The 18,133-nt window shown below is 46.8% G+C and overlaps 1 protein-coding gene across 1 annotated transcript in view; it reads left to right on the plus strand.

Moving 5' to 3' along the window:
* LOC111146361 (pappalysin 1) overlaps nt 1-18,133 on the plus strand; it is a 236,448-nt gene that overhangs the window by 49,103 nt on the left and 169,212 nt on the right. Inside the window, 3 exon segments of the mRNA XM_022501889.1 lie at nt 4,342-4,487; nt 8,639-8,932; nt 17,096-17,288. Of these exon segments, the coding sequence (XP_022357597.1) occupies nt 4,342-4,487; nt 8,639-8,932; nt 17,096-17,288 (633 nt within the window).

An 18,133-nucleotide genomic window follows, 5' to 3' on the forward strand; every position in this document is an offset into this window, starting at 1 on the left:
ATCAATGAGTGCCTTCTACCCATCAGGCACTGCGTGAGGCACTGTCTCTGGGTGGCCTCTAGACCCCCTGAGAGGTGACTGTCATCCTCCCATTTTACAGGTGAGAGTGGTCAGGAGCAGAGGTGAACTGGACTTTGCAGGGATGATAACATTTTAAGAGGCAGAGATGCAGGAAGGAAAGTCATGAGGCAGAGGAGAGAAACTGATGGGCATGTGTAAGGAGTGGGCATAATCTGGGGAACCAGAGGCTCCAGGGATGAGGACACCATCAGAACTTGAGGTACAGGTTGCTGGAGGGAGAAGAAGGTTGGGTGGTGGAGATGATACGTGGGAAGCTGAGTCCCCGAGAACCACCCAGAGGCAGACAGTTTAGGTTTTTTTCCCAGTAGGAGAACAAAGGAGGCCAGGGCCTGGAGGGGATGGTGTGCGCAGGCTGTACTGAGCTGTCCCATTGAATCCTGCTGGTCTGCTGCTCTTTCTGTCAAGAGAGGTAAAGCAACTTGCCCATGGACGCGGGTTTCTCCATCCAACTCTGAGTAGTACTGGGACTTAAATTAATAACACACTGAGATTTTGATTTGTATTGATTTTCATAGAGCATGGGTAATGATTTTTTTTAAATAGATTTGACCAATCTGCAGTATACACATGAGGCTAACCTTCCCAGAGGCAAAACGGAAAGCCAAGGGGCCCTGAGCAAGTCTTTTTCCTTCCGTCTTTACCAATCTCCCCAGACTCTAATGACCCTTTTCTTTTTGACCTTATGTGCTTTCACCACCATTCGTTGACAGGAGGGATTAAACATTCTCGAGGCAGGGGAAGAGAAGAAAATACCCATATGGAGTCCTGCCCCTGAGGAGACTTTCCCTTGATGCATGCGGGAGACACCCAGCTTGGCTCTGAATTGGTGGGAAGACCTCCGCCCACAGAAGTAAAGTTCTTAGCCACAGAGCTGTTATCCTCTGGGTGGGTCCCCCCATCCCCAAAAAAGGCAGGGAGAGAAGAGAGGCCCAGGGGGCCAAAAACCTGGATGGCTGCCCTGAATTCTTCCTCTTGGGGGAAATGGAGGCTTCTCAAAGTGTGAAAAAAAAACCCACATACAAGCAAGGGAGAGGCTCCAACATCCCACATGTCTGCCTTGGGCCAGGATGAGTACCACCCCTTGAAAAGATTGGCTTCTGCAATTACAAGTGAATAAACAACCAATTAAAATGTCTCCCCCGCCCCACCTCACCCCACCTCTTCCTCTCACTAAGCTTTCCTCAGCCTAGAGCAGCAGGGCAGAGAGGTGACTTTGTCTAATAACATCTGTGTCCTCTGCCTGAGAGAATGCTTGATGGAAATGGACAAATCAATTAGAAAAAAATAAATAATGTGGAAAGGGCTGATCCAAGAAAATCTCGGCTTCTCTTTGTTTTCCTTCGCCCCCGCATTGTTTCCCTTTGCACCGTGGCCCTGCGTGAGCCTGGAAATGAGGGAGAGGCTGTGGGAAGGATTGGACACATCGAGATTTGCGCTTGGCTTTGTCACTATTTATGTGATCTCTGAACCCTGTTCCTTCATCTGCGAGATGGGGATGAATGATGGGAATAGTTAAACGCTAACTGAGCCTTTCTACTTGCCAGGTGTTGTTCTAGGTCCTTTACACTTCCTTTATTACGTCCCAAATCCTCCATGCAACCCGATGAGATAGATCGTTTTGTGTGTACAGAAACCGGGGCCCAGGCAGTGAGGTAAATTGCCTAGGACGACCCACACATCTGGTGGAGGAGCTGGATTCGTACCCAGGACTCTGGCTTGAGAACAAGTCATCCTACCCACTATGTTGCATGACTTCAAATACTGCAGAGATGGGATGAGAGGTGTTTGTTAGCATGGGGACTGGCATACAGCAAACGCTTAATAAATGCTGATTTTCTCTTTCCTCTTTCCTTCTCTGATCACAGAGTAGACTGGCCAAAACTCCTTGTGCGGCTTCCAGGCTAAGAAGGTGAAGGTTAGGATTTCCAGGGAGAGAAAGCGAGGCAGGAAGATTGCGGGTCAATATCTGAGCGTGTGGTCATCCTTGAAATTGTTCAGTTCAACTCAGATATAGCTATGACCTCTCTTGGCCCTGTCTGTATCTCTCACTCATGTTCACCTTTTTTTTTTTTTTTTTTTTCGAAAGCCAGGAAAAAATTATAGTCACATGATCAATTATAGGCTCTTGATGCTGTAGGGGATGAGGAGGGCTCTCTGGGTCTCCTATGTATCTATTCCCATTGGAGCAGAAGTGTGGGCCCGTGACCTGTAGGAATGCTCTCTGGAGCTAATTCCAGTGAATTAGCAAGGAAGCTTAGGCCTCATAGAAAGGAGACTGGGACCCCAATATTTTAGCTTTGTTCTTTCCCAGTATAAATTCAACCCCATCAATGTCTACTGAGTGATGGCCCCGAGGGCAAGCCCTATGCTGAGAACTGGGTAAACAGTAATGGATAAAGCATGTTCCCTGCCCCAGGGAGTCACCGATGGTGGTGGACATAGACAGGTGTCATGATGATTTGGAACAGTGTGAGGACGTGTACTTATGGGAGGTGGATGAGTGTAGAGATGGCAAAGGAGGTAGACGAGAAATGGGAGTCAGGGAAGCCTTCCTTGAGGAGGGGTACCAGCATGGGCTTTGTTCATCAATTTGTTGGATTTGTTCATCAGAGGACAAAATGCTGAGCAGAGTCCCTAACAGAGGGAACATCGCAAGTGAAGGCACCATGGATGGTGCATCATGGTGGGCGCCCCCAGCCCCCAGTGGGAAATTCAGGAGAGGGAGCTGGGAGACATGGGGCTGGAGAGGGAGGCAGCATACTGGAAGCCATGCTGGGGACCTTGGACTTATGTTTCACATACAGGAGCCCTTCTAAGACCCCAGGAAGGAAAGAGAAGGGAACTATCACAGTGTTCTACCAGCCAGGACTGTGTCAACCCCTTACGGACAGATGGACAGATACCATTATGAAAAAGGAAACCACTTCCAACTCACTATGTGACCTAAGTGAGGTCTGAAGCTTAAGTCTCCTTTCCCTCCTCTAGAATATAAGCCTCATAATACTGCCTACCTCAGTCATGTTGAGAAGATTAAAGGAGATCATCTGCATAAAGTTGGACCACATAGAAGGGCCAATCAAACATAAATATCATTATTCATAGACTTCACCTTACCTGCTACATCAAGCTGCCTACTTGCTTGTTTACATATGTTTTCATTCCTTTATTCATTCATTCATTTCCAACCTTACTCAAGAAATGATCTTCAGCTGCTCACAAGGATACATGACAGCAGACAGAAAACGGAGGCTGAGACACTCAAGAGAGGGGAACCAAATGCCTCCGTTGATTTAGAAAATGATCCGTTGAGTAATATGCCTGTGACTGATGGAAAGCTTTAGCATTCCAGTGTTGATAGGGGAGCCATACTCTGTGGAGGAGGAGTTCTTACTTACTGAGCGTCTAGGATGTGCCCAGCCTCTTTTCAAAGACCATTTCTTTCTCTCACCAACATGCGTTCATTCTATCTATTAAGGAGCTGCTGATGATAATGGGGAGTTGGTTCACTTTACTGATCTGTCCGTCTAAAGTGGCAGCCACTCCAAATACAACACCCCTCTCTAAGGGATTTTAGGTTCATTTTACAGGCAAATAAAGAGAGGCTTAAGAATACAGAATCACCTGGGTGTGGGGACAGCATGATGCCCAGTGACAAGAGCATAGGTTTCCAAGGTAGACAGAATTGGCCTTGAAACCCTGTTCTACAACTTTGGGCAACCTGTTTAATCACACGTGGGCCACAGGTTCCTTATCTTGAAAATAGCAATAATGCATCTCTGCAGGGTTGGTACAGAGATGCAGGGCAGGCCTCTAGTGCAGCTCTGTATTTGCCTCCCATAGTGAATGAGTGAAATAGAGAAGGAGCCAAGACTAGAATACACGTTGTCTTTTCCATGGTCGGCATTCTTGATTTGCACCCTCATTATGTAGCCTTATCACCAGGCAAGACAGCAGAGTCTTTAAGGGCAAAGATGTTGACTTTAAGTAAATGTAGGTTGTGAACTGAACTCTGCTGTTTATAAGCCGAGGAATCTTGTTATGTCTCTTCAACTTAAGAGGACTTGATTTTCTTAGCTGTAAAATGGGATCATCTCCACTTACCTTATATACTGTTGGGGGAAGTCATTGAGGTGATGTGTATAAAGTGTTTAGCAAAGTGCGTGGCACACAGTAGCTCTTAATCACTTGTGGGAATAGCTGTTATTTGAATAGTACATTTTCTGGATGGTGATGACAGCCAAGGTTCTTTTTCTGTTACAGAGCATACTTGGATGTTAATGAACTGAAGAACATTCTTAGACTGGATGGATCAACACACCTTAATATCTTCTTTGCAAACTCCTCGGAGGAGGAATTGGCAGGAGTAGCAACTTGGCCATGGGACAAGGAGGCCCTAATGCACTTAGGTGAGAATTAGAAACTTCTTCAGGAGGAAATTGGGTTAGCACAGGATTAACTTTAGTGATGATGGTAATGGTGGTGGTGATCATGACCTTGACAATGGTGATGGTGAACTATCTCTTTATTGCTTTATTGAGTACAGAACCCCTTAGCATTTCTTATCTCATCTCAACCACCAGGCATTTCTCTGAAGAAAATAACATGATATCATTAACCCTGTTTTGCCAGTGGGGAAACTGAGATCCACAGAAGGAATAGGGCTTATCCAAAGTCACACACAAGTCCTTGGCTGGGCCCCATTTGGAGTTCAAGTCTCCAGCTGTGTCCCTTGATAGCTTTCTTCTTTTACCCCTTGCCTCTTAGTGCATGTTGTTATCTTCCCAGCCTGTCAACCACAGGGAGCTGATACAGCCAGTCAGAGCTTGGCTTGAGGGATACCAAAGAGACAGAGAGAGGGAGTGAGCTTGCTAAGAACTCCTTGTTCCTCCATGGTCCACCAACACCACCAGGAACTCTTCTTACATCCAAAGTATTCATATCCATAAACCAGACATATGTTTATAGGAACCCATCACCAAGAGTCAGAAAAGACAATGGTTTCTGAACCAGGCCCTAAAGTAAACAGCGTAGCTCTTTAATTTTCATTTTTCCGTGCTCTCTTCCAGCACATGTCTGTATATGCATGTGTGTTTCTGTAACTTGTGCATATTTGAAATCACAGCATAGATAAAAATTTTACATTTTGTTGTTGTTGTTGTTGTTGTTGTTGTTTTACTTCATATTATGCTACCTACGTTAGGGACTCTGGTAACAGTCTTCCTAATCACTTCCCATCCAACTCTATCACTTAATATCACAAGAAAAAAAGCATCCTTCTGAGCTATTTCCATCTCTCTATAGGTGATGTTTTTAATTTCCACACAATATTCCATTGAGTGAGGGCACTACAATGTACTCAACCTTTTTTCCTTTGACAGAATGTTCTCGATGTTTATACCAGTGGAGAGCAATTCCTTGCTCGTCAAGCATCTTCATCTGGGGAGGTTTGGGCTCAGGAGAGAGACAGTTCTCCGTGTTTCCTGAGGTCCCCTGCTCCCCCAGTGGGATAGCCCAGGTCCAGTCACCGTTTCAAACGGCGGTATTTTGGAAATGAAAGACTCTGCAGCTTCACAGGACGGAGACCTCAAACTCTAGAGTTAGTTCCCACTAGACTGCTCTCCTTTTCCACTTGGTTTTAAGAGAATGAAACCAAAATATGGTGTGTGCGTGTGTGCACGCATGAGTGAACATGCGCAGTGTTGTTGTGGTGTAAACAGAACTGGAGAGAAAGAGAAATCTTTAGTAGTTCCCAACTGGGGGAATTTTATCCCCTAGGAGACATCTGGCCATGTCTGGAGATGGTTCTGGCTGTTACAAATGGGGGAATGCTACTGGCATCTAGTGGGTAGAGGACAGCGATGCTGTTCAGTCTATGGGTCTAGCAAGAATTATCCATTCCAAAATGTCAGTCATGCTGTGGTAGAGAAACCCTGAGATAGTTGATGGATGCATAGACAGACAGACAGAGGTTGGGCAGAAAAGAGCATGCAACTTAGACACACTTGAGTGTAGATGATTTGTTTCTGTCGCGTGCCTGGTATGACGTATGGGAGTCCTGCTGGCCCAGAGCAATACCCATGTTTGTTCTCAGCTGTGATTCTGCTTGGCCATATGGCCTTAGGCAAGTCTCCTTCCCCCGTTTGCTCAGATTTTAAATGAACAGGTTAGACTAGATGGTCTCCAAAGATGGTTCTCAGCACTGAAATGCTGTCCTGTTGGAAAAGCAACAGAAAGGCTCTTGATCAGACTCTTAGAAGGCGTCTAACGTTAGAGAAAAATACTCCTGATGATTCCGTGAATTTCCGAGGCTGGCTCAGGGCCAGGAATACAGAAGGCCATAAATCCGCAGCATGTTATAGTGTTTCAGAATGATGTCAGGCTCCAGCTATTTCACCTTTTAAGAGAAGCAGTGAAACAAGACTCGGGCTCTGTGCTGTGGCTCCGTGCAGAGGGGTGAGTCGGGAGGGGATGAGGTAAAACAAACCAAGCTGGCCCGGACATTAAGTCTACAATCCCGTCATTATCCCTGGAAATACCTGTGGGGTCCCGCACCTTCCCATCCCCCTGCCCGGCACCTCCATGTTGAAGCCTCCTGGAGAAACAGAATCACTGCCACTGTCGTAGCTGTTTATTTTAGAGCTCACCAGAGACTCAGAGTCACTTTTCCAAGATCACACAGCCGGGGTCAAGCTGAGTGAGGTTTGCATCCAATGTCAGGCTCACTGCCCCGGGCCCCCAGCCCCCAGCCTGCCATCTCCCCATCCCGAGACATGTTGGCCAGAAGCAATTTCTCCACACTAACCCCAATCAAACCTAACTTATTAGAACCATACCTATATTTTTACCCTCTTTTCCTGCCGTGATGCCATGATCTCTGGAAAAAGCCTTGGGTGGGAAGGGGATTATGTTTCATATTATGACTGACAGAAAATAATTGAGAGAGATTTCCTGTCTCAATTTCTCTTCCTCCCTGCCTCTCTGCCTGCCCCTTCTCACACACGTGCGTGTGCACACACACACACACACCCACACCCTCTCATACATCTTTATCTCTGTGCTAGAAGGCTCTGCGCAGTTCAAAATTAATAGACTCCATGAGCCCCATGACTGAGCAAACTCACCTCCCGGCAGTTCAACCCAAGATAAAACTCCCCCACCGTGCCCGCCAGTTCAAATCAACAAGACCCTGCCTTATCACCATTCTTTAGAAGACCCTGCTCCGCACTTAAAATCACAACTTGCAAGAGTGTTCAGACCTGAATGTTAACCTTCTCTTAAACACATTTGGATTTTAAAGTATAAATGTCTCCTTACCAGCCTATATCGTTTCTCCAGTGCCTCAAATGAACATGAAAAATGCCATCCAGTGATTCTGCTGAAATCTGTTCCATCCGTCTCCCTAGGCTAAGCCATACACAGTCACTGAAGACCTGTGGGGTAGACCGTGGCTTCTGCAACTAGAATGTACAGAAGAGTCGTCTGGGGCCCTTGTTAGAGCACAGATGCTGACTCTGTAGGTCTGCAGTAGGGCCCGGGAGTGCATTTATAATCTTTTCCAGGTGATGGTCATGCTGCTTATTCTCAGGACCCTCTTCGACTCCTGAGAAGTTAGATACCCTCTGACCCACTTGGAGTCATGAGTAAGGCACCTGCTAACTGGGAAGCTAGGCAAGGCTGCTTACGTGGGCTCAGGTGGACCTCAGAAAATGGCTTTCATTGGGTTAACGTTCAGCAAAGATTCAACACACTTGTAATGAGATGCCACCTTGCAGGCCCTGCGATTGGCACTCGTAGTAGAAGTCATTAAGAGGCCTGGCTCCGGAAACTAAGGATCTTGGGTTCAAATCCCAGCTTGACACTTTCCAAACTCCCAATCATGAGCCTGTCACTACCTGTCTGGGATTCAGTGTCTCTGCTCTTGGGTTGTGAGTTGAGGAAGTGTGATTATACACAGGAAACACCGAGCACGGGGCCCGAGGACACATGCTAAGCACCCACAAGACGTTGGATGTAATGACACCATCATCATGAGGAGCTCAACAGGATGATGGCCTCCATGAGGGCTAGATGAAGAAGTGGGATTCAGGGATGGCAGTTAGCTTGCTCAGCGTCCTAGCATTGGGGAGGTCAGAGTGAGGACTGGCACCAAGGTATCTGGCCATGAGGGCTTTGGTTGGACTAGACAGTGCAGAGTGTTTGTAAACTAGGGTGTGCCTTATTATTGAAGGACAAGGTGGCAGCAAAAATGTCCCCCAGCCCAGAAATCATGCCTGTTTGTAAAGTAGTTTGAGATCAGCTCAGTCAGGTTGCCTTGGTTCTTCAGGCAATAGAGTTTTCATCTGAAAAAGGAAGGGATTGTCCAGAGTGACTCTTGAGACTCCTTCCTACCCAATCAGTGCTGCGTATCACAAGTCCTAACAGTTCTCAGAGCAGTGGAGACCCAGGGTGGAGAAGCCTGTGGTTACCTGGGGCAGCACCCTATTTGCCTGTGATTGGGGGATTTCTGCAGCAGGAAATAGTGTCCCCACTTGCTTACGGCTCTGGTTTTCCCTTGCAGGTGGCATTGTCTTGAATCCGTCTTTCTACGGCATTCCTGGGCACACCCACACCATGATCCATGAGATCGGGCACAGCCTGGGCCTCTACCACATCTTTCGAGGCATCTCAGAGATCCAGTCTTGTAGTGATCCCTGCATGGAGACGGAACCCTCCTTTGAGACGGGAGACCTCTGCAGCGATACCAATCCAGCCCCAAAACACAAGTTCTGTGGTGATCCGGGACCAGGGAATGACACCTGTGGCTTCCATAGCTTCTTCAACACCCCTTACAACAACTTCATGAGCTACGCAGGTAGGGTTCCCTTGCCCAGCAGGGCGAACACGGCTGGGTGTCCCACACTGGCTCTGGTCCTGGCTCAGAGGAGCCTTGGGAAGGCTGCTTTCTTTTTCTAAGACTTCTTCATCCCAATTTTCCCTCATCCCAGATAATCAGGATGTGACAGTCCTTGTGTGAGATCTCAGGGCTTCATGGGAGCTGTTGTATCTGATGTCTCCTCGGAAAGACACACTTGAAGGGGCTGACTGGGGCCCAAGGTCAGGAGACCTATGGAGAAGTTCTCGATCTACCACTGGGTTACCCAGTGCCTTTGGGTCAGTTAAACCCTGTCTCTGGGTCTCCCTTCACTCAAGAAAATGGAATCTTTGGATCCAAGGAATCTTAGAGAAGTTTCCTCTAATTTTGCAGTAGTATTTTTCTAAGCTGGTGGTTACTGCAACTTTTTCTTTATCTTTTCCTTTTTATTTTTAACTGCAACTTTTTCTTAAATATAAAGCTATTATACTCTCCTTTACTCTTTTATTATCAAAAAAATAGAATGCTTTTGGTTTTGCAAATACGAAATTATGTGAGAGGGGTGCATTCTTTTCCTAACTGCATATATCCTGTCAAAGCCCTGTTTTATACCATCGGTAATAACGTTAAGGACTCATGCTTTGGGTTCAAGGATGTCGTGTACTTCTTTTAGAATATATCAAGTCCACTTCTAGCCTTAGAGCATATTTGGAAAGTTAATACAAGGCATTCTTTTCTAAGGCAGTCTCAGCCCTCACCACTGGCCTTTTAGACCAAGAACCCCAGTGTAGGACCCAATCCACAAACTGCACATGTTAGCCCAACACTGAATTCTATTATAATATTCTATATATATTATAGGAGTCTCTTGCCCCTACAAAAGTAAGCGAGTTCTGTGAAAGCAGAGACTATCTCTAATCACTATATTCCTAGCACATACCTCCTAACACAGAGCTTAATAAGTGTTTGTTGAGAAGAAAGGGAGGGATGGAGGCAGGAGGGAAGAAAATAAATTCTCATAAAGATATAAAAAGGTGATTCTTATCAATAGTATTATTTCTCCTTGTATAAAAGTTTGTGATTCCTAAAGGACATTAATACACACTATCTCATTCAACTCACAACAGATCTGTAGGGTAGAAAGTGTCCCCATTTTACAGATGGCAGTACCGTGACTCACTAAAGTCATTTGCCCCAGATCACACATCTGACTCCAAGCACTTTTTTTCTTCTATTCCTGTGTAGGGCTCTAAGTCTCCATCTCTGCTTGAACTCGGAAAGCCCTCTTCCCACAGTTTTCCATTTCTTCTTTGACTTTGGCCTCAGACAACAGTTTTTTAATTAACATATATTATTTTTTTCAGGGGTACATGCCTGTGAATCATCAGGCTTACACATTTCACAGCACTCACCATAGCACATACCCTCCCCAATGTCCATCACCCAGCCACCCTATGCCGACCCCCCCTACCCTCCAACAACCTTCAAGTTGTTTCGTGAGATAAGAGTCTCTTATGGTTTGTCTCCCTCCTGATCCCATCTTGTTTCATTCCCCCCACCATGACCCCCGCCCTGCCTCTCAAATTCCTTATATCAGAGAGATGATATAATTGTCTTTCTCTGATTGACTTATTTCACTTAGCATAATACCCCCTAGTTCCATCCATGTCATTGCTAATGGCAAGATTTCGTTTCTTTTGATGGCTGCATAGTATTCCATCGTATATATATAACACGTCTTCTTTAACCATTCATCTGTTGATGGACATCTAGGTTCTTTCCATAGTTTGGCTATTGTGGACATTGCCGCTATAAACATTCAGGTGCACGTGCCCCTTCAGATCACTACATTTGTATCTTAGGGTAAATACCCAATAGTACGATTGCTGGGTCATAGGGTAGCTCTATTTTCAACTTTTTGAGGAACCTCCATGCTGTTTTCCAGATGGGCTGCACCAGCTTGCATTCCCACCAACAGTGTAGGAGGGTTCCCCTTTCTCCACATCCTTGCCAGCATCTGTCATTTCCTGACTTGTTCATTTTAGCCATCTCAGATCACTTTTGAAAAGAGGATTTTACTGCTGAAACCGAGTGAATCTGATAATCCCCAGTAGGTCTTCCTGCTTTCCCACGTAGACTGATGACCTCTGGGGGCCTCTACAGTTTAAGGCTCCTACTGTTCAAACCTGAGGTCTTCGAAAGGGTCAACAGCCCAACCTTGGCACCAGAAAGGGGTCGTCAGGTTTAGGTCTTTTAAAAAGACCACAGTGCTGGGTATTTCCTCAAAAGCAGATTTCCCACTGGATTCCCATTCCCAGCCAAGCCGACATCCCACATCCGGTGCCCTGTCCCATCACACAGCCCTGCTTACGTTCCATTTCTGTAGCACCTTTCCTTGGCCAGCTCAACGCACATGGAAAATAAACAATAACATGAATTTGGAAGGTTGCCGGAGGCTTAGGGGCCTCGGAGCTGCCACTGGCTACCAGACCCCCATAAACTAAACCTTTTTTTTTTTTTTTTTGTTCCCCTTTGCACAGATCTAAAGGGTGATTGATTTACTGTTGTTTTTTTAAAGGAACCCCTCAGCTCAGTGACCCATTAACAGCAGAACTAATTCACTGAGCTACGATAACAAACTTACACCCGCAAAAGCATATTCAAGGCGACCACGAGCTTTGACATGTTTGTTTTCCTTAGGATCTCTGATAGATGAGGTGACAAAAGCAGCTGGATGAAATTCAAAATGCAGAAGAGGATGGGGTTCTCAGGACCAGGAAGAGCTGTGCACAGGGGCTGTGCGGTCCAGGCCAGAGGGTGGAGACCCTGCTGGGTCAGCTGCTCAGAGTTCCTTCCGTCCTTCCTTCCTTGGTGCTTCTTTATCGGGTCTGGCCACTCACAGCGTGAAGAGTCTAGAGCAGTGCCATCCAGTAGAACTTTCTGCAAAGATGGGCATGTCCCATGTCCGTGGTGCCCGGTGTGATCACCGCTGGCCTGGTGTGGCCTGTGAGTGCTTCGAGTATGGCTAGTAAGACCGAGGAGTTGAATTGTTCATCTTTAGTAACTTTAATTAGTTCAAACTGAAATAGCCCCAACTGGCTGGTGGCTGCCGTAGTGGTCAGCACAGGTCTACAGTTGTTATCAATTGCCTGGGATACAGCACACACTGCAGGAAACACTTCATAGGCTTCTCTTGTAGTATCCTCAAAGTGACCCTCTGAGGTAAGGACTATTCTTACTGAACCCATTTTACAGATCCAGAAAGTGTGGTTTCATGTAGCTTAGGCCACTTGCCCAGGGTCACACAAGAAAAAGGTAAGCCTTTTTCACTGCAGAGCCAGTGCTATTGATCGGTGAACAATCTGGCTCTTTCCCTCTCTCTCTGATGCTAAGGCAGGTGGGGAGGGGCCCCAGTGCTCAGCTCCAGCAAACACTGGACAGGTGACGGCATTCAACCCCAGGTGCATAGGGTCACTTTGAGCCACTGGATAAGCCCCGGGCAGATGAAAAGCAGAAGCCCAGACTCTCCTTCCTGAAGATGATAGGCCACCCTCCATCAGGGCTTCCTCAAGAGTACGAAAACCAGGCCTTGTCCGGCCCACAGGAGCAAGTGTCTGGTTACCATTGTTCTGCACGTCGGGGTCTTTCCAAATACACATCTGCTTCAACCGTGCAATCCCAGCTCTTAGGAATGTATCCTTAGGAAGGAAATCCGTGCACTTGTTTCAGGACTCAGTCCTAAGGATGTTCTCAGCAATGTTCATTGTCAAAATATCAATGAGGTATTTACTCTCTGCCAGGCATGAGAAAAAAACGCTTATATGCGTGAAAAATTAGAAACTGCTTGCAAGACCAATGAGCATGGATTGTTGAAATAAATCACAAAGCACCATATGATAGAATGTTGTGGGGCCACTAACGATAATGCAGAAGATGAAAGAGAGGAGTAAACAGAAGCTGAGGGGCACAGTGGCACAGAGCACGAAGTTTGGGAGTGCGGCACCGAATGCGAATCCTCCGTGCATTAGCCTTTGACAGTAGGTGAGGTGCCTCTCCAGGCCTCCCTGGCTTCCTGCATCCCGTGGAGGGTCATCACACCGACCTTGCGTGATGGCAGGTGTACTCACGCAGATGAAGGACTTAGAACTGTCCTTGGTACCATAACTAGTGCTCCGTAAGTGATCATTCCTAGGAGTATTTGTTAACTCTTTAATGTGAAAATGGTCACAGAGCCTTGTACGGTGTAAGACCTGGCATATATACGTGTGTGTGTATGTATATATATAAATGTATGTATATATATGGTGTAAATGTATTTCCGATAATGAGAATTATAAATATTCACATGCAAAATACACACATAGATCTATATGCTAAATACCCATTGTATTATCTCTAGGGAATGAGTTTAGGGGGATGTTTATTTCTTTGTAACATTTTGGATATATTCCACATGTTTTACAGTGAATAATCATTTATTGCTATTACTATTAGTATCACTATCATTATTTAATAAAAATAAAAAAGGCAGGAGCTCTTACAAAGGGCAGCTCCGTCATCCCTACACTAGAAACGGGTTTGCTTGTTAAATGCCCTTATTAGCTTTAGGAGGTGGTTACATCACTGTTCCCTGTGTTACCGTGGGTAAAAACAAAGCTGGCCAGGGAGACAGCATCGTGCTCCCGGTTCCACAGTACACAGCAGCGCTGGCCCTGGCCTGACGCCCTGGCCTGACCCTCTGTGCTCTGTGGTCACCATGCTCCAGAGGGGAACATGTTCTAGAGAACCAAGTTCAGTTAGCAAACTCAGGGCAGGGCCCCGAAAGCATGGGGCTGGTGCAGGCTTTCCCAGTGATGAGATCCCCAAAGTCCTCCCTGCTGAGGGCTAGGATGGGAACCAAAGAACAAGAGGGGCTGGTTGATCCTGGAGCTCAGATGTCAGGAGGGGAAACATGTGGAGGCAGGAAGCCAAGAGGGGCTGACTCTAGACATGAGCTAATTGAGACAGAGCGTTTGTGATAAACGGAAACCCTTTGGCCCCTCCCCCCAGGACTCTGAGAGCAGCTGAGTCTTTAAGCGATGCACTGTGGGACAGACGTTCACGGACTTCTATGCTCAAGTTTAGATACATTTCTGTTCCCTTACCAAGTTTTGTCACCTATCTGTTCTTCATACTCCTTTTTATTGACAAATGTAGAAATGGCTAATTTTTAAGTCGCTAAAGGAGAAATGCACTTCTTGGGGAAAAGAAAGAAACAAACAAACCAGAGTGAATGAGGGGGAAATATGCTGGTTTCCTCCTCCATTCGTCTTGATAAATACTCTGTGTGCTCCAGCTCACCGAGTCCCCACAGCAGCTCCATGGAGTGGGGTTGATTCAATGTCCCCAATTGTACCTGCAGGACCTGATTTTGAGTTACTTCCTTCTTTTGGAAATGACTGATTAGTATTCTCTTTGGTGCTGTGCCTTAACGTACATGGCCATTCCCCTCCTAATAGACGGATGTGTTATTTCTGATATTTTTTTAAAGATTTTATTTATTTATTTGACAGACAGAAATCACAAGCAGGCAGAGAGGCAGGCAGAGAGAGGAAGGGAAACAGGATCTCTGTTGAGCAGAGAGCCCGATGCAGGGCTCGATCCCAGGACCCTGGGATCATGACCTGAGCTGAAGGCAGAGGCTTAACCCACTGAGCCACCCAAGTGCCCCTATTTCTGATATTTTTACCATTATAAATGATGCTCCAAAAAATATCTTCATACCTCTATTTTCCCCATATTTGTTCATGAATATCTGTCTATTGAATTCCTGAGTGTGCTATTGCTAGATCAAAGAGAATGAATATTTTACATTCCGGTTATTTTTTTTTTTTTCCTGCTTCTGGTTCTCTCTCTCTCCTTTCTCTCTCTCTCTCTCTCTCTCTCTCTCTCTCTCACACACACACACACACACACACACACACACACGCAGGCACTGTCCCGGTCCTAAGGCAGTGAGTATTTACTGAGCATTATGGTTCTTTGTGCATTACTGCCCTTAACCTTCAGCTGAGTTCTGAGGGAAACATTCCCGGTGTCCTCATCATCGCCATCTACAGTGGGAAGACAGAGGCCCTGAGGGCATGAATTCACTTGCCCACTAGACTCTGCATCCCTCACAAGTTGGTCTAACTCTTTAGCCATACTTATTAGCCATTGTCTCTTCCCCTGCCTGTGACCTATTCAATGGCTTTCCCGGGGTGCTTTTTTGCACTAAGAATGCGAAGTTCCTAGGAACAAAAGAATTTATCCGATGGGCTGGCCCTTCTTAGGCTAGATGTTTGGACTCTATTCTCCAGGCAGCGAGAGCCGTAGAATGTTTGTTATCCAAGGAGTTAGATGGCTGCATGTGGACTTGAGAGAGATGTATGTGACTAAGGGGACTTGTTGAGGGAATTGGGCTCTTCCGCTTTGTCCAGACCTATGAAAGATGTGCCCGGGTGCTGGACAAGGGACCGGCCTACAAAAATTACTAAGGGGATCAGAAGAAGCGTCTGTGTCTAACCTTCTTTCACTCCTGTCCCTTCCCCAGGCTGGATTCTCAAGGTCCCATCCAGCTACCCAGCACCTGCTCAAACTTATTTTCTGTTTGTTTGATAAGGCGAAGTGAGTTTATGCTGCAGGATTCCCAGGGGCGGGTTTATTTTAAGATCTGGTGAGCCCCGTGCTCCTCCGTCTGGGGCCCAGCTGCGGAAACCCCAACTGGGCAGACACCTCTGGGAAGTGATATTTTTGGAAACCTATCCAAAACAGTGCCTTGTTCTGCCTCCAGGGCAGCCGAATGAAGCGGTTGGAGGGGTAGACAGGAGGCAGCCTCCTTCCTTGGGAGGTGAGTCTCAGACAGTCTTCAGTCCACATGGTAGAAAAGAGAGTAGGGCTCAAGGTCATTCGATCTAAAGACATTTAAGAGATTGTATTCCAGCCCACTCAGACTTGGGCTCACATTTTATTTATCAAGCACCTGCAGGATCCTTTTCCCATACAGGGTCTCACTTAGGCACAGAAAGAAGTTCTCACGTTGATTAGAAATATGCTATTGGAGTCCAGAATGCCTGGGTTCAGACCTCACGTGTGTCCCTGGCATTGTGATCACAAAAGAGTTGCTTGGCCTCTCTCAGTCTTCATTCCCTTCTCTGCACAATGGAGCAAACTGTCGTATTTACTCCCCAAACAGTGGGAATGTTAAATATGTCCAAAGCACAGGGCACCACGCTTGGCTGTTACTAAGCACTCAGTGAGTAGCCAAGTGACAGTACTGTCCTCGTTCCCAGCATGGACACTGAGCCTGGATTATTCCTGGGCCTCCTGCCTCTCTAGCTGTGCTCCCTGTGAAGGACACCACGTCCCTGCGGGCCTGCAGCTCCCTCTCCTACAGTGCCTGACCTTCCTCTCCCCATCTTAGCCATGCGTCTGGTTGACCTCAAATACCTCCTTCTTCGGGAACCTCCCTGGGTCCCTGTCTTGGCCCACGGTGCTGTGTCTTGGTCATCAGTGGTCAGCATCACAGACTCTCACTGTCTTCTGATAACCTTGGCTCATATAAGAGACTCGCCTTCACTCTCTAACTAGACTGGTCGCTCCTCGAGGGCAGGACCCTTTTTAAATTTTATCTTTCTGTGGCCTGTGGCCCAGAGCAAAGAATATGGGATAGATGCTCAGGGGTTAGTTTGAAGGACAGTATCACTGCCTCCGTGGACAGTGGAATGAACGAGCAGATGAGTGAATGTGAAGGAGTGAGGGAGTGACTGAACAAAGGAATGAATGAATGAATGTAAAGGAATGAATGAATGGGAGATTTGGGGTGACTGTTGAGGGAGGGACAGAATAAGGGAATGCATGGCTTACTGACCAGGGATTGGGGGGCCTGTGGAAAGCCATTTGTCTGGCCCTTGTCCTTAACTGTGACCTCTGGGCTGCTCCATCCCATCCACCCTCCCCTTCCTCCTGTTCCCTCTTACCTGTCTCCAGAAGTGATGACTGCACTCATTTCTTCACAGACCATTAGCTCTTGAGCACTGGAAGAGGCCAGCTCTGCATTGGCAAGGGCTGGGGTGCTGGCTGGCTGGCCCCCTGGGAGACGTCATGCAGCAGTGGGTTCTTATCTCTCCCTCTGCCCACTTGCAGATGACGACTGCACAGACTCCTTCACGCCCAATCAAGTCGCCAGAATGCACTGTTACCTGGACCTGGTCTACCAGAGCTGGCAGCCCTCCAGGAAGCCGGCGCCCGTCGCCCTGGCCCCCCAGATCGTGGGCCACACGAGCGACTCCGTGACACTGGAGTGGTTTCCGCCCATCGATGGCCACTTCTTTGAAAGGTGAGTGTGGCCTGTGCAGTGTTGATCCCTCTCTCTCCTGCCGAGAAGAGGGGAAATTCCAATGGGAAGCTGTTTTCTTCATCCCTGTTCTTGTTCATCTGGAGCCCCTAGCACCTAGCCATGCTAGTCTGTATAGACACAGGGCAAATTTGGGAGTCAGGGGGTAAATGAAGGAGTGCTCATTGGAATTAGTAAGTAAAGATGCGTGCTTCCAATGAATGGATGTTTAGCTTTATTTTATTATGAAACACCTGGAAACTTACTGCTTCTGTCTTCTGGGAGAGAGGTGCTGGCCTCATCTCCATGAGCTCGCGAGCTGAAATTGCCTCTGGTCAATGCACAGTTGTGATAGATGTGTAATCTATATTATATATGAAGGTGCATATGTGTGTGTATACGTACATATTCATAGGTCATATACAAATACACGTACTTGAATACACTTGAATATATAAATACATATCATTAGAATCTTTGGGCCTAGTATTTTGTTGTAGAATGGAGGAGAGGATTTTTAGATCAGGGATGATAAACTGAGGCACGGGAGTTCTGTCCCCTGGTCGTTCACTTATTAACTGTATTACCTTGGGCAAGTCATTTTCGCTCCTTAACTGGTCCTCTCTGGCAGGAAAGTGGGTCTAATAATGCCTCAGTGGCCTGAAGACGGGGACGTGAATCCATTGGTCTCTCATGGTGCCTTTCAGCATTGACACCCCCTGGGGAGCTCAAGCTTTAAGGGAAACAGATTCTGAAGAGTCAGGAAAACAGATTAAGATGACGACATCTACACTTGCCTATAATTTAGGGCTTATTAGTGTATTACCCCCCATCCCAATCCTTCTTGG

This window comes from Enhydra lutris, unplaced genomic scaffold (genome assembly GCF_002288905.1).
Source record: "Enhydra lutris kenyoni isolate GAN:26980312 unplaced genomic scaffold, ASM228890v2 scaffoldscaffold13, whole genome shotgun sequence".
In the NCBI taxonomy this organism is placed as follows: Eukaryota; Metazoa; Chordata; class Mammalia; order Carnivora; family Mustelidae; genus Enhydra; species Enhydra lutris.